This window comes from Talpa occidentalis, unplaced genomic scaffold, assembly GCF_014898055.3.
Source record: "Talpa occidentalis isolate TD23 unplaced genomic scaffold, MPIMG_talOcc4v2.1 talOcc4.6, whole genome shotgun sequence".
Classification (NCBI taxonomy): domain Eukaryota; kingdom Metazoa; phylum Chordata; class Mammalia; order Eulipotyphla; family Talpidae; genus Talpa; species Talpa occidentalis.
The window spans coordinates 29,179,869-29,196,611 of NW_023604972.1; the positions used below are offsets into that span (position 1 = coordinate 29,179,869).

The following is a 16,743-nucleotide window of genomic DNA, read 5'->3' on the forward strand; positions in this document are numbered from 1 at the left end:
ATGGTCTCACTCATAGCAGGAATCTCGAAAGCTTAAATAAGGGATCAGGAAAAAGAATAACTATAAGAAAGAAAATATCAAAATCAACAAACAACTATGAACCAGAGACACTCTATGGGGGGTGGGGGGCGGGGAAAGGAGGGCTTGGGGTCAAAATAAGGGGATTGTAATTGTAAGGGGAATATAAAAATAAAATTTAAATAATAAAAAAAAAGAATGGTCATTTCTATTATGTGTCTTGGAAAAAATTAAGAAATTGAGACAGTAATTTATAGTGATCCCTTAATATATTAGCAAAACTACTTAACTAGTTAGCCACATCAATAGATAGCTCTGAATATTTTTCTGCATAGCTTGTGATATATTTTAAACTTCACTTGATATAGTTGTTTTGTAATATGTACTGCGGTTAACTATTTTAATATGTTGGACAGTAAAACTAAATGTAACAGTTCCAAGATTTCTCATGGGGGTGATTTAGGGCAGACATATGTTCTTCATCAGAGTTTCCAGCAGAAATCTTAGAAACCAAGAGGAAAAATAGACCCTATTATACCAAACAGTATTGTAAGCCATAAAGAAAAACAAGTCTTTAAAGCTGGTTTTTGTTTTGCTTTGCTTTGTTTTGTTTTGTTTTGTTTTGTTTTGCAGGCCTGACACAAGAAATCTAACATACTAGAAATAAACACATATTTCTTAATGAAAAGTTTAATACTGGCTTGCAACAATAACTGAAAATTCATCAATTAGAACAAAGATGAGGCAGAATTCTTTCTAAGATGAATTTTCCCCTGATCCTAAAGTCCTTGGGCGGCTGGGTTCTCTAATCACGGCATTGTACATTGTCGCCTAATGAGATAAAGTTTTCATTCATGTGTGGGTAACATGAAGGCTGCCAATGAACTTTTGGGATCATTCTTTCAGTTACCACTGCAATATCCTTGCCAAGCCAAGGGGAATGTTCAAGGCCTAAGGAACAACTTTTCAAGAAAAAGATCTTTGAAATCACGAAACCTATTTTTATATTGAATAGTGCCCTTAGGAGCAGAAATCTGCACAAATGCATATTCTGAAACATGATGTATTACTGAGGGAAAAAATATGAGATGAGGAAAGAATGCAGAGGCAATAGAGTAAAGGAAGCAAAAGGAGAGAAATTCTTATTAGTGCCTCATCTTTTACAATTCTCTGGAAGTACTTCATATTTTATAAGGAGGACTAACTTTCTGCAAGAATGGAGAAAAGTACTTAACCAAGTAGAAATTTTTTTTTATTTGAAAAACATACCTCTACTAACATAATAAACAAAATGTCTATTCTTTATGCTAAAAGCGATGAAAATTTTTATAATAAATGGCAGCCATGAATAGCAATAATAATTTTATATGGTCTATGTTTACCTGAACTTTTTAAAAGAGGAAAGCTGTAATAAATCATTGCAAATAGATTTTTAGTGTTGGTTGTAGTATGTAACATTGTTTTATTATGGATAAGAGCACATATGTGCTTGCCACTGGAAAGCAGGCCTGAAAGCACCAAGAGTTACCTTCTACAACTCAGGGAAAAACAAATTCTCAACTCCTTCCTCATTCACAGTTGATAAAGAGAGTCCTTATTAAGAAATACAAGATGGCCTCCCTGGTGGTGCAGGCAGTTGACCGCCACACTGTGAAGCTGTCCGCATCCTCTGCAAGTGGGTTCGATACCGGCCGGCGGGCAAGAATCCCACATGGTGCGGCAGACCTCTTCTGTCTCACCTGCTGCTCCCCTCAGCACATATTTCGTCAGTCTGCCTGTTCTGTTCCCCGCTCTGTCTCTGCCTCTCACCTTCCCACGCATCTGGCCTGTACCCCGGTTCTTGTATAAATAAAAAAATCTTAAAAAAAAAAAAAGAAATACAAGAGAAGCCCAGTTAGAGCTCACGGGACCCTGCCTACCTTCCCAGTGTCCTCAAGAACAGAGTTTTCCAAACTGGACCTGCTTTTCTTCACTTGCTATATGGGATTATTTTTAAACAGTGCAACAGACAAATAAGGAGGAATGAGAAGAAAAAAATTAGGAAACAAGATCCCATAAAATTAAAACATTAAAAAGTTAAAATAATTTTAAAAAACCACAGCCCATCTTGAAGATCATTTACACATTTTATGTAAATAAAGTTCTGATTATCCCTTTTAGAGTTACAGGAATCCCTATGCTATTATTTTATGATAGAGTTTTGAGAATTATGTAACAAAAGAAACACAATTATTGATCAAATTAGAAAAAATACCATCTTCACAGAACTCGAGAATTTATACACAGTCTCTTCCATACAACTTAATCTTTGCTTTCTAATATTTTAGCACCCTATAATGTCTAAGAACTCACTAGCACCGTTTCTACAAGTGATGAAGTCTCAGTGTCAGTTCCTTGTCCTGGGAAGCTCTGCTCACTAAGGTGAGCCAGATGTTCTGATTGGCTTTATTTCCTGAGATGTCTACCTTAGATTAAACCTCAAACTGCTCTTCAGTATTTCCCATCCAATAGAGTCCTATGAGAAGTCAACTACCACTTAAAAAAAAAAAAATCCAGACTCCTAGCTTCTTGAAGTCAGCAATCTCAGATTCATGCTCCCATGGCAACAAAGGATTTCTAGTTTAACACAGTCCTACCACTCCCTGTTGACTTTTTATTAAGTCCGAATACCTAAGCTCTTTATCATTGCATTTACACTATGGTTTCTTCAAAATCTAACCTCCTTTACTTATTCATAATATGTGCTAGTTCCTGCAAGCATTAGAGACACCTAATCACAATCCATGGTCTCTAAAGCATGAGGATACCATGCAATTGTGTGTGTTTTTTTTTTTAAAGATTTATTTATTTATACAAGAACTGGGGTACAGACCAGATGCGTGGGAGGATGAGAGGATTCACCAGAGACAGAGCAGGGAACAGAACAGGCAGACTGACAAAATACATTGCTGAGGGGAGCAGCGGGCAAGACAGGAGAGGTCTGCCACGCCATGTGGGATTCTCCCCTGCCGGCCAGGATCAAACCCATGCTGCAGAGGCTGCAGACAGCTTCACAGCGCGGCGCTCAACCGCCTGCGCCACCAGGGAGGCCCACAATTGTGTTTTTGATATCTGTTAATTGAAAGATACAAAGGGGGGAAAAAAACCTGTAATTTCAGCAATACCTGTAACTGAATTTATGTTTTATAAATCACCATGACATCAACAAATATTTATATTTGTTGGAAGAGGAATGCATAGTTGATAGGTAATACATGGCACACACATGGAACAGTGAACCTCTTTTTATCTCATGAGTTTGAAGCTTCTACTATCCCCATTTTATTTATGAGGAAACTGAGTAAGTTAAATGACTTACTCAAGAGCCAGTGCCTGAACCAGAACTCAGATCCATCTAAACCCAAATCTCATGCTCAGAGCCTTTTAACAGTTCCACCAGTGCAGCTTCTTTTTTAGAGAGCTTAGACGAATTCTAGCCAGGTACTCATGTTCAGTAAGTATTGAGAAGTTGAAAATTTTGTGATAAAATTCCAGTGATATAAATATACAATTGAGCATTATTTCAGTATATATTGTAAAATAAATTTCAATATTATAGCTATAAAATTAAAGCCCCCTGAGCATCATTCTACTTTACAGCATATTAAACTTTCCTTTACCAATGTAGGAATACCTATATTGGTAATCACAGCAAATATGAGTTTCTTACTTAATTCCATTCTTTGTTTTAACAGAACCCTGGCTTTGCTTATGATAAACATATGTCCAGTTGGAAATACTCATCAGATTGTCATGTAGTCAGAGGTGGTTTGGAAACCCATTTCTGAACAATAAAAAAAGCCTCTGGGCAGGGCCCTCAGAAAAGCTATTGTTTTCCTAATATGAAGACAGCATACTCTGATAGAATGCCTTTTACTTTCATCCTCCCGCCCATGCCTTGTGTTGCCTGAGTGTAGATACAATACATTGCAGAAGAGTGCCCACCTCATTATCATGATGATAACACCACATGCTGGTGGAGGAGAGCGGAAAAAAGAGAGAATGAAAGAGAAAGAAAAAGAGAAAATGAAAGAGAAAGAAAATTGAAAATGGGAGAGTGAGTATGAAAAAGAAAGAGAGAAAGTGAAAGAGAAAAGAAAAATAGAGAATGAATTTCTTTACACCAATGTACAAACAAAAAAAAATCCATGCACAAAAATAGAAAGGTGTTGGGAAACACCTACAAGAAGATTAAAAAACATAGGCAATATCTAAACTTAACCAAAAATTAATTCTGTGTTAAGAAAATAATCACATGATGGAATGGTGGAGCATGCATGGCATAAAGCAGTAAGTGTAAACAGTATAAGTTACAGTACAGTTATGGCAGGTTTAGAATCTCATGTTTAAAGGGCTCCAGATCTAGAACAACTGGGTTCAAATCCTGGTTCAATCACTTATCATTTGGGTGATGACAACATGCTTAAGTTTTCATACAGAAAAGTTGTTGCTTGATCCTATCAACAGTTAAGATAACATTATAGCATTATATAAAATATAGCATAATTCCTATGGTGATTAATTGCTTGTTTTCAATCAATTTTTTAATGAAATTTCATCAGCCACAAAATGTACTCAAGACATAAAATTAATTCTGCCACCCAGTATCAAGTAAGCAAAGACAATCAATGGAAATAGTATAAGTGCAACACTGGGGCTAGCAAAAGCCAGGCTAAACTAGTTCTGCTGCAGGTTAAGCACATCTGGAAAGCAGTTCAAGTCTTCCAATACATGCTGGGCTATCCCATCCTATTCTACAAGATTGGGTCACCACTGCCCCACCATTATCCTACCACTGCCCCACCATTATCCTATCACTTTTTATCCTGAATGTAGATTAAATGTTATCCTTACCCATTAACTGTAAATATATACCCCACTTCTCTTGACTTCTTGACATACCTAATAACAGGCATGTCTACACTGGCCAAGTAAAAGTTACCTTCAGAAATGGAGTCCTTTTTGCCCTCAGGAGTAAAGTAAGTGTGTGTATACATGTGTGCTCTACTGGCAATTTCACTTATGTCAGGTTTAAGTAGCACATCTTCCCACCCAGTTTAAACTGGACATACAAAATGAATGTAGGCAGAAATGTATACTAAACATATAGTAATAATATGTCTCTAAAATTTAAAAATATACTAAAATTTCCATAGCATCTTCTTTTTTAACCTTCAACTGCCGAACTTACAAATTTTCCTAATATAAACATGAATGTACAGAGCACTTTTAAATGTGAAATCACATTTAATCACATTGCAAGAAAATGCAATTTCCTGAACAATCATAAATAGTGAAACTAATAAAGAGTAAAATGCTGGGTCAATGAACACCTTGAGCAAATATTAAATGAAGACCCTTACAGCATGACTTCAATTCCCAAAATAATATAGTAACATACTAATGTTACAGAAAAGTCATGCAAATAACCTCAGCTAGAACACATCATCTTTGTTGCCTGTTTCTGAAACTATGCATTTTACAAATAACGTCCAGTTAAATTCTCCTAGCATTCAAATTTACTTTGAATCAAATCACTGTTCTTAGCACTGTATAAACTATATTAAACTTCTCTAAGTCAATATTCATTCACAAACACATGCAATCACATATAGTGCTGTACCTAATGAAATGGGAACAAATTCTAAGTTTTCCTTAAAATTTAAGTTGCAAACAGGCAACCTTTCATTTCTGTGGAAACTTCATTGGGTTTCCATCTTGTCAGAGTTTTGTTTTCCATATCCAAACATAGGAAAGGTCAGCAGTGGGCATGAAGCATGGGACCTCCAAGGTTAACAGCTATACAACACACTCCTGAGCAATCTGCATACTCTCCTCTGCGAGGCACAATTGGGGACAGGAGGAAAAGCTGGCGGCTGTATGATCTGCCTCAACTGAGCCACTCCTGAACAGAGAAGGCCACACACAAATTCTATATTAAGTTTTAATTACTTCTCACTCTTAAGCAGATCTAGGTTAAAGACATCCTAATGAAAATGGCTTTACACAAAACATAAAAAACAATACCAAATTTGATAGAAACACAAACGTATGTTTCCATGAGTGATATCACAGTTCTTACTAGACATGAAAATGGTTAAATGTTTGATATTTAATTACATATGTATTTCTCACAAATGAGTACTGCCTAGTTTACTGGATATTTGGGTATTACTGTGGTTACTGCCAATTAATTCAGATTTGATATGATATATGAGAAATCAAGATACAAAACTACTCTTGAAATGGGCAATTTTCAATCCTATAATTTATGACATATTAGGGAAATTTTTAAAGTTTGAAATGACAATCTCAAATGGAACTCGTCAACAAAAACTCTTTGAGTAAAATGTTCTACACTCTTTCTTTCCTTAAAGATATTATGTCTTATAAGTATTCTGATATTTTAGCAAGTCTTTAGCTCAAAGGAATATGAATTCTGACAGGCAACCAGAATGCTACTTCACAACAACAACTGATCAAAAAATACTGTAATGAAAATCTCTTATCCTAAAAGCCAGTTAGTACTCCTCAGGCCTTGTGAAATTCCAACAACTCTAGTGAAGATAATTACTTTCTCTTCCTGAAACATCTTAACATTTTAATTTTTATACCCATGCTGTGTATCAGCGATGTTTATATCCTATATCTTTGTTAAACACTCACCTGTAATCTTTTGCAGCAAAGGTGACAATTCAGACTCCTCACAAAAGGCCTGAGTCAGTGCTTTCTTCACTTTTTCTTCAGCTTCCCCCAGATCTTTGTCCACAGTGAACTCCCCAGTGATAGAATAAATATATATCAGGAGAATCAACAGTTCTTCAGGACTGTAGTCATCATTGGTCCTCTGCTTCGAAGGCTTAATCATGGGCAGCAGCTGATTTAACACCACAGACATGGTAGACTCCCCAATGCTCTAAAAAAAAAAAAAAAAAAGGTGGTAATGTGAAAACATGTCAGTCTGGCACAAAGACATCATTTATGTACTACAGTATACCAAGGAGCGCTCACTGACTAGACTTTCTATTTGATTATTTCTTGTCCTGGAGAAAATACTGCAGTAAGTTTGAACAAATGAGTCTACTAGTTTTCAAAATTTAAAAGTAAGTACTTCAGAAGGCCTCCCTGGTGGCTCAGGGGGTTGAGCACAGTACTGTGGAGCTGTCCACAGCCTCTGCAGAGTGGGTTTGATCCTGGCCAGCCAGGGAGATACCCACATGGCATGGCAGACCTCTCCTGTTTTGCCAGCTGCTCCCCTCAGCAGTGTATTTTAGTCAGTCTGCCTGTTCTGTTCCCTGCTCTGTCTTTGGTGGGTCCTCTCACCCTCCTGCACATCTGGTCTGTACCCTGGTTCTTGTAAGCATGATAAATCTTTAAACCAAAAAAAAAGTAAGTACTTCAGATACTAGAAATTTAAAATAAATATATTTGTAAAGTAATGTGATTAAAAATAAAAGCATGGCAGCATCTGTCTATCTAAATGAATATTGATATTGACACTCCTTCAGAGGAATTTTGATTTTTCAACATATTCCTTTTTAATAGTCCCTGCACTGGCAGATAGAACTTTTTTTTCTTTATAACAATGAAAAGTCATTTTCTGCTAAATCTCGAGAATAGATTGGGGATCAAACTGGATAATGTCACAGTGTTCAAGGTATCTTCAGGTGAGTCTTAAGGTAATTTTACCTTAAAACTTTTAAAAATGTTTGCTTTCAGTTCTTTCACCAATTTCTAGAGTGCTATTTAGCAGATAACTTTAAAATTCTTCACAGGGGTCTCCCTGGTGGTACAAGGAGTTAAGTCTCAGCACTGTGAAGCTATCACCAGCCACATGAGTTCTATCCCTAGGCAGGGAGTTAACCCACTTATGGTGCAAAGCAGACCTCACCTGTCTTGCCCACTGCTCCCCTCAGCAGTGTATTTCAGTAGATCCACCTGTTCTGCTCCCCACTCTGTCTCTGGTGAATCTTCTCACTTCCCTACACCCCAGTTCTTGTATGCATAAATAAAATAAAAATAAACAAAGGGTGCAGGTGCTCTTTTGAATTAATGTTTCTGTGTCCTTTGGGTAAATACCTAGGAGTGGAATTGCAGGATCATACGGAAGTTCCATCTTTAGCAGGTTGAGGAATCTCCACACAGCTTTCCATTGTGGTTAGACCAGTTTGCACTCCCAACCTGCACCCATATGTTTATAGTAGCATGTAGAGTCAGGAAGGGCACAGTGCAGGTTTTCTGATCCCATGCAGACCGGGTAAAGGAGGAATCGGAGTTCTCAGTAGCTTTTGCAGGTTTTTTGTTTAGTTTTCCAGGTACATGGCAGGAAGGGGCGCTGGCCTCCCAGCCCCCCAGCAAGTCATCACTCTGGGCTCTCCGACCTTCTCTCACATTCTCTCTGCTCTTCCTATGGCTCTGCTTCTCTCTTGGCTTCTCTTTTGGCTTCTACTAGCGTCCTCATGACGCCGTCCTTAAAAAGCCCAGTCTCAGCCCAGGTGAATCCCATCTACCTATGCCCACACCCTAATTCCAGGTGCCCACCATCAGGCATGCATTCAGGACCACAAGGATCCATCATCTATCCTGATGGCGGGAGGGCAGAAAAGCCTGACATTTTTCCTTACCCTACATAGCACTATTTACGATAGCCAAGCTATGGAAACAATGCAAATGCCCAAAAATAAATGACTGGATTGAGAAGATGTGGTACATATACACAATGGAATATTACTCAGCAATCAAAAAAGATAAACTCATGCAATTTGCAGCAACATGAATGGAGTTGGAAGGGATCATGCTCAGCAAAATAAGCCAGAAAGAAAAAGAAAAATACCAGATGGTCTCACTCATAGCAGGAATTTAGAAAACCTAAATAAGGGACCAGGAAAAAGACTAATAATAAAGTAAAAATCAAAATCAACAAGCAACTATAAACCAGAGACAGACTACAGAGGGGGAGAAGGGAGTAGGATAAAAACAAGGGGGGTGGGAATTATATGGGCATTGTAACCAAGATGAAAGTGCATACACTGTGCAAAAATGAAAAATGATGTACAAAATATATAAAATATAAAATAAAATAAAATAAATAAATAAAATTCCTCACATATGACAACAATATTGCATTACAGGAGTAACCACATAACTTCCAAGGAACTATACCCATTTCTAGTACAAATGTTGAGATTTTTAGTGAATAGATACATCTCCATTTTAAGTAATGTAATTTAATTGCACTTATAAAATAAAATCTTATAAAATAAAAAAACTAAATTAAAATCAGGGGTCAAACATCTAAACTTGCAATTTTCACATTATTCATTCAGAAGTGTTCATTTAGCATCTACTGTGTCCCAAGTACTAATCTAGGTGTAGAGATTCAGCAATGCACTCTCGTTGAGGGAAGCAACTAAAAAGCTAAGAATAAAACACATAGTATACTAGATGGTAGTAAGTTCTACACAGAAAAATAAAACAGGAAAAGAAGATGGAACTAAGAGGGGTGCGTATTTATGTGTGTGAAGATGCACTTTTTTAGAGAGGAAAAACCATATTAAGAAGGGAGTGTTGGAATAAAGATCACGGAAACTCTTTTTCTGAATGAAGTTGACAGCAAGCAGCTGAGTGTGATTCTATATTGGAATGGCTACCCCAAAAGAACTTTACTAGTCATTTCCACACCTGGAAAAATCTGTCTATGTCATCTCAAGGTTAAGTTTCACAATTGCATTATTTAGTACATGAAAAACAGCTGTTGCAATTTACTTCCACTAAAAATCTTGGAGGTTCTGGATGTACCACACAAAAATGAAATGATAAGTCTTTGGAATGAATAAAGTAAAAATGGAAAAGAACAGAAATGAGATTTCACTGTTACAGCATCACATAGTCTCTTGGGAGAAACCTCTAAGTGTTTTTCTTTGTTTTGCCAGCCATCAAAAGCAATTTAAAAGAAAGGAGTTAGTTGGTGTCCTATTAAAAGAAGGGGGTTACAGCTTTTGTTTTTATTTTTTATCCTAACAACAACTCCTTGGATGATATTAAGCAGATTTCTTTACTGTATTATAGTCCATTCCTATTAAACAGATATATACATCAAGCATTTAACCTAGAGGAGCTATAATTCTCTCTCCAGAGTAGAGGGATAATTTTTAAACATAGTTGTAGAAAGTAAAATAGGGTAGGATAATCATCAAAGTCATTTGAAAGAATTCACTCACTAACATCTGACCATCAGAACATCACTTCAAGTTACTGATCTAAGCTATGTGGTTAGAGGACAAAAATCCCTCATTAGTGACATCCTAGCAAACTTCTCCTGCCTAAGTAGTATTTCTGCATAGTTACTTTTAAAATTACATCCTGACTTCCCTCATGCATCCCACAAAGTCAATAATTAAGGTGAATTTAAAATCAGGAATACAGATCAGTCTTACAGAAGCATGGGAGATTATAGATAGTGTGTAGCACAGGTTGATATATGTACATGTATGTAAAGGCCGGACAGGCCACAGTGCAGGTTTTCTGATCCCATGCAGACCGGGTAAAGAAGGAGCCAGAGTCCTCAGTAGTTTTGCAGGTTTTTTATTTGGGGTTCACCAGGCATATGGCAGGCAGGGGTGCTGGCTGGGGGACTGGGAGGCTGGCAGGCCTCCCAGCCCCCACAAGTCTTCACTCTATCTGGGCTCTCTAGCGTTCGTTCTGCTGCTTCTCGGCTTCTCTTTCGGCTTCGGCTTCTGCTTCTGCTTCTACTGCTGCTACTGGTGCTGCTGCTTCTACTGCTGCTGCTGGCGTCCCCGTGACGCCGCCCTTAAAAAGCACAGTCTTAGCTCAGCTGAATCCCATCTACCTATGCCCACACCCTATTCCAGGTGCCCACCATCAGGCATGCATTCAGGACAAGGATCCATCATCTATCCTGATGGCGGAAGGGCAGAAAAGCCTGATATTTTCTTTACCCTACAATGTATTTCCTAACTCTGTCCACTGAGAGAATCTAGTGACAGCCCAATGGCAATGAGCACACACAGTGGTCAGACTTTAGCTTCTAATAGCATTTTACAAATATAAGAAACCAGGGATCCTTGGGGAAATGGCTGATTCTAGGGGTGGGGGATGGAAAATATAGGAGGAACTTGTGGTTTCAGTTCTCCTTTAAAAAAAAAGGGGGGGGGCCTCCCCGGTGGCACAGCGGTTGGGCGCTGGGTTCTGAAGCTGCCTGCAGCCTCTGCAGCGCCGGTTCGATCCCCGGCTGCTCCCCGGCCACCAGAGAAGGGTCCCACATGGCGCGCAGAACTCTCCTGCCGCCCCCTGCTCCCCTCAGCAGTGTTCTTTGGTCCTTCTGCCTGCTCTGCTCCCCGCTCTGGCTCTGGTGAATTCTCTCACCCTCCCGCGCTTCTGACTGCACCCAGTGCTTGTATGTATAAATAAATAAATAAATTAAAAAAAAAAAAAGGATTCTAGAGCATGTCAAAAGGACACAAGAGATAACTGGAGACCTGCCAATGGCCAAAGCTAGAAAACCTGAGTAACAAAATAAAGGAATAATGGATTATACCCTAAAGTAGAAAACAAATATCCCTAAGTCCACGCATTAGTAAATAAATAAATATAAAAGAGACAAATCTTCCTTACAGAAGAATTCCAAATAACTTATTATTTAATACTCCCTCCTCCAGAAGGTAGAGCTTAATCTTCCACTACTTGAATGTGGGCTACACATAGTGACTTACTGCTCTAAAAAAAAAAAATCACATTTGGAAAGGAGAGGGAGGAGTCACTTGGCCTTATTAGCCAGAAGGTCAAAGTTAACACAGTGAAAAGTCATATTGACATCATGTTCGTAACATGATGTCATGAGAATAGCACTTCACTCTTGTGATATTCTCAAACCTGTAACCTCATGCCAAAAACATCGGGCAGATCCTAATTGAGGGACATCTTACAAAATGCCTCAACAAGTGCTTCTCAAAACTGGTAAGGTCATGAAAAACAAGGAAAGTTTGAAATACTATCACACACCAGCTGAGACGAGGGAAACCAACTAAATGTCATGTGTTGTTCTGAATGGGATCCTGAGACAGAGTAAAGACTTGAGGGATAAACTAGTGAAGCCAGAATAAGTCGGCAGTTTTTAGTTAATAGTAATGTACTAGTGTCAATTTCTTAGTTATGACAAATGTACCAATGTTCTGTAAGGTTTTAACAATAAGGTGAGGGATATACAGAAACTCCCTGTACTCTCTTGGTGTAGAGGGCAGGAACGGGCACAGTACAGGTTTTCTGATCCCACGCAGACCGGGTAAAGGAGGAGTCAGAGTCCTCAGTGGTTTTTTGCAGGTCTTTTATTGGGGTTCACCAGGCATATGGCAGGCAGGGGTGCTGGCTGGGGGGCTGGGAGGCCTCCCAGCCCCCAGCAAATCCTCACTCTATCTGGGCTCTCTGGCATTCTCTACTTCTGCTGCTGCTTCTCTGCTTCTCTCTCGGCTTCTGCTTCAGCTTCTACTGCTGCTCCTGGCGTCCCCGTGACGCCGCCCTTAAAAAGCACAGTCTTAGCTCAGCTGAATCCCATCTACCTATGCCCACCCTATTCCAGGTGCCCGCCATCAGGCATGCATTCAGGACAAGGATCCATCATCTATCCTGATGGCGGGAGGACAGAAAAGCCTGACATTTTCTTTACCCTACACTTGGCAACTTTTCTATCAATACAAAACTATTCTAAAACAACACTCTCATTGGGGAGGAAAAGAAAAAGGAGGGGAAAGGAAGAGGAGAGGAGGGGAGGAGAAATGGGGAGAGGAAGAAGGATAGTAAGAGGCAAACCCAAGCACATTTGATGTCCTTTCTGTCAGACTGAAGGTATCAGGAAAGACAATTGCAGCTTAGCGTGGGGAAGGAGTCCTCACAACCAGAGCTATCAGTCAAGGTCAGGGGCTGACTCATCTATTTGTGGCCATAGAGAAATTTTAAAATACTAAAGTGGGCTCTTGTCAGGGTTAAATCAGTAACTGTGCCTGCTTTTTCCATTTTTTCTTATCTTTAAATAAAATTTTGTCAACTCCCCCCTCTCCCCCCCCCACAAAAAGAAACAATGAACTTCCCAGTCAACAGTAAAAGGAAGCAAGAAGGAAGCAGAGGAATTCCAGGCCACCTTAGCTTCAAAAGTAACCTAGACCTGCCTAGTGCTGTCCATAAAAGCAAGGCTGCAGACTGGATGTATATCCATATTTGATCTTCTCAGCTCTTAGAATGAAACCTCAACAGGAAGGAAGGAAACAAATAGTAGTTCCCTAGATTAAAACCCTTTTAAAGGCAAAAGAAAGAATCTGGGGACGCTTGATAATGAGGGTCAGGTAGTAAGATTATCTGCCTGAGTTTGAAGTCTGGCTGCACCACTTACTATCTGTGTGACCTTGAACTAGTTAATTTCTCCAAAACCCAGCTTCCTCATCTGTAAAATGAAAAAAATACCACAAAAGCCTAAATACTTAGCAATCCAAACCATAGACACCCATTTTCATATTATCGGGACAATTGCTTAAACTACTCTGTGGTTTAAAATAGAGTCATTTCCACGATGCAAGTCTCTGGAAGGACTCATACATGAGGAGATACCTTGTTTTCTGAGGTCAATCTTCAGGAAAATACTGTACCTTATATTTGAGGACATACCGTAGAAGCTTTTGCTTCTGTGATTGTTGTGAAGATTTAATAATAGAGATAAATCACATCGACTCAAAGAGGCTCATAGCCTCTGGTAAATAGTAATGATCATCACCTGCTACCTCATGAACTTTTCTCTTACCCAACACAAGTGATTAATATGATTGGTAAGGAAATGAGATACCTTCTAGGAATAGGAAGCCAGTAGTCTCAAAAGAAGGAGGAGCAATCTACAAACACTGCAAGTAAAACCACATCTTGGAACTTAACTGCAAAATTTAGTAAAAGGTTAAAGGCAATATAAACATTATTAAACACTGCCATTTAATAAGCACACACAGAGCAAACCACTACCAAACCCCCAAAATGGCTTCTTTATAAAGTCGCAGTATTAAATTTCTCATTCATTTTCATATAAATGGGCCCACTACTAGGCGGTGGAAGACTAGAGCTGTGTCTAGAGTAACAAAAAAGGTTTTTTTTCATTCTGCAGTCTGGGGCTTCTGTTATTTTTGAGCCAGTCTCCAGTGACTGCATACAAAAGGCCCTCTGTAAAATGTGTGTTGTCTTTAGAAAAGCCAACTTTGGGGCTGAATCCAAACACCTCTGCAAAGTCAGTCAGTCTCTGCACCAGCTACCTCTGCAGGCATGAGGTGCTAATAGGCCATATTTCTTGTGGCTGCAGAGCAGGCCAGGTAGGATCCACACTGTTTCACTGTGGAACAGAGTCTTCTGACACTCTACAAAACTGCAAGGCATGCCAGGTACTGCAAGAGAATCCATTTTTGTAATTCTTCCAAGCTTCAGCTCAGTCAAGGGAGTGCAAGCTAACAGGATGCTGCTAGTGGGGCCTGAGGAAGGGCCTCACTTGCCACCTTTACATTAAGACCTGCCACTAGGACTTCGATTCCCATAATTAAACCCATTTTGCTCCTCTGGGGAATGGGCCTTATATTCCCTGAGCAAAATGCAAAATGAAGCTGGTGTGTGTAAAGATAATTTATTGATGCACTCATGCACCCTTTATTGTGTATATCCCACATGCCAGGCACTGCTCTATACTCTGGGTACAAAAAGAACGAAGCAGAACACAAGATTCAAGGAACTTACAGGTAAGTGGAGGTAAGAGTGAATAGTTGTGATGATGCAGTAATTGCTTTAGTAGAGATATTCATTCATTGCGACTATAGAGATTCATCTGTTTTCAAAGCAGAAAGACACCTTAGGTTTTTTCCCGGTCCCTTATTTAGGTTTTCTAAATTCCTGCTATGAGTGAGACCATCCGGTATTTTTCTTTTTCTTTCTGGCTTATTTTGCTGAGCATGATCCCTTCCAGCTCCATCCATGTTGCTATAAATTGCATGAGTTTATCTTCTTTGATTGCTGAGTAATATTCCATAGTGTATATGTACCACACCTTCTTGATCCAGTCATCTATTTCTAATAAAGTAAAAATCAAAATCAACAAGCAACTATAAACCAGAGACACAATACAGGGGGCGGGGAGTAGGATTAAAACAAGGGGGGTGGGAATTGTATGGGGACTATAACCATACATTGCACAATGCATACATTGTGCAAAAATGAAAAATGATGTAAAAATATATAAAATAATATATATATAAAAATAAACAAAGACACCTTAATTCCAGAAGATGTTGTACCTTTACTGAGTGATAAGCAATCAACATTTAATATCAGATCGGAGCAAAAACTCTGAGAAATGAGCAATGGGATAGGATCCTCCCTTCACTCCTTCAACAAATAATTAATGTGCACTTACGAAGAGCAAGTGGTAGGTAAAAGAATGGTCCCCCAAAAGAGGCCCATAGTCAAGTCCCAAGAACAGTAAAAATGTCACCTTATATGGAAAAAGAGACTTTGCAGATGTGATTACTGTTACAAATCTTGAGGTGGGGAGATTAGCCTGCATAATCTTTGGGAAACTCAATCAATCACATGTGTCCTTAAAGTAGAGGACCTTTGTAGACCGTGGTCAGAAAGAGAGGCGAAGATGAAGGATCGGAGAGAAGCAATGCTGCTCGCTTAGAAGACATAGTAAGGAGGTCCTGAGCCAGCAAAGCGGTGATCCTCTAGAAACATGTAAAGACAAGGAACAATCTCTTCTATAGCCTCCAGAGAGAAATGCAGCACTGCCAACACCTTCATTTTAGTCCAGTGAGACCTGTGTTGGACTTCTGACCTGCATAATTATATATGATAGTAATGTGTATTGTTTTAAGTCACTAAGTTTGTGGTGTTTTGCTACATCAGCATGAGGATATTCATACAAGTCTTTTGTGCGAGGCAGGACATAGAAAATTCTGCAGCAGGGCCCATGGCCCAGGCAGAGAACACAGTGGGTGGCAGGGCTCCCTGAATACTTGCTGAATGATGAAACAAAAAAACCTGTTCCATCTGTACCACTAGGGAGCCAGCGGGAGCTTTTAGGGTGTCACAAAAAGGGAAAACATAAAGATACACCAATTTAAAATTTGCTGCTGAATAACTTTCTGAAGAACTAGTCAGACCAATACCATGTCATCTCATAAGCCAATATTTATCAAGGCAGAATAATCACATAGGATAGTGGTTTTCAAAGTATGGTCCCTAGAATCAAGATCCCAAATGACCTTGGCAAGAGGGCTACAAAGTCAATGAAATGAAATAACTTTTAGGAATTCTAAGCTAGTCATCTTACAGGAGGGGAAAGCTACAAACACTAGAAGTAAAATAAAACTATCAGTACGATAATCGTAAGAGACTGCCTATTTTGCTGTGTTGATATTTACACTAATAGGACAAAAATAAAGGTGGGCAAAATTGTTAGTACCATAACACAGATCAAGGAGAGTGGTCCCAAACACTACTAACAGTCATATTCTTTACCACAATGTTATGTACGCCCAGCTGGAATTTTTTAAAAACTCAGTTTCACTTAAGAATGTCCTTTATGAAGCCATAAAAATGATTAATCTTACAGAATCCCAACCCTTAAGTAAATGTCTATTTAATATTCTG

At 38.9% G+C, this 16,743-nt stretch overlaps 1 protein-coding gene across 1 annotated transcript in view; it reads right to left on the bottom strand.

Annotated features, from left to right (window-relative positions):
- The window catches only part of SCFD2 (sec1 family domain containing 2), a 321,898-nt gene that overhangs the window by 219,077 nt on the left and 86,078 nt on the right, over positions 1 to 16,743 (bottom strand). Inside the window, exon 5 of the mRNA XM_054688396.1 lies at positions 6,724 to 6,973. Within this exon, the coding sequence (XP_054544371.1) occupies positions 6,724 to 6,973 (250 nt within the window). The remainder of the gene's footprint in view (positions 1 to 6,723; positions 6,974 to 16,743) is intronic.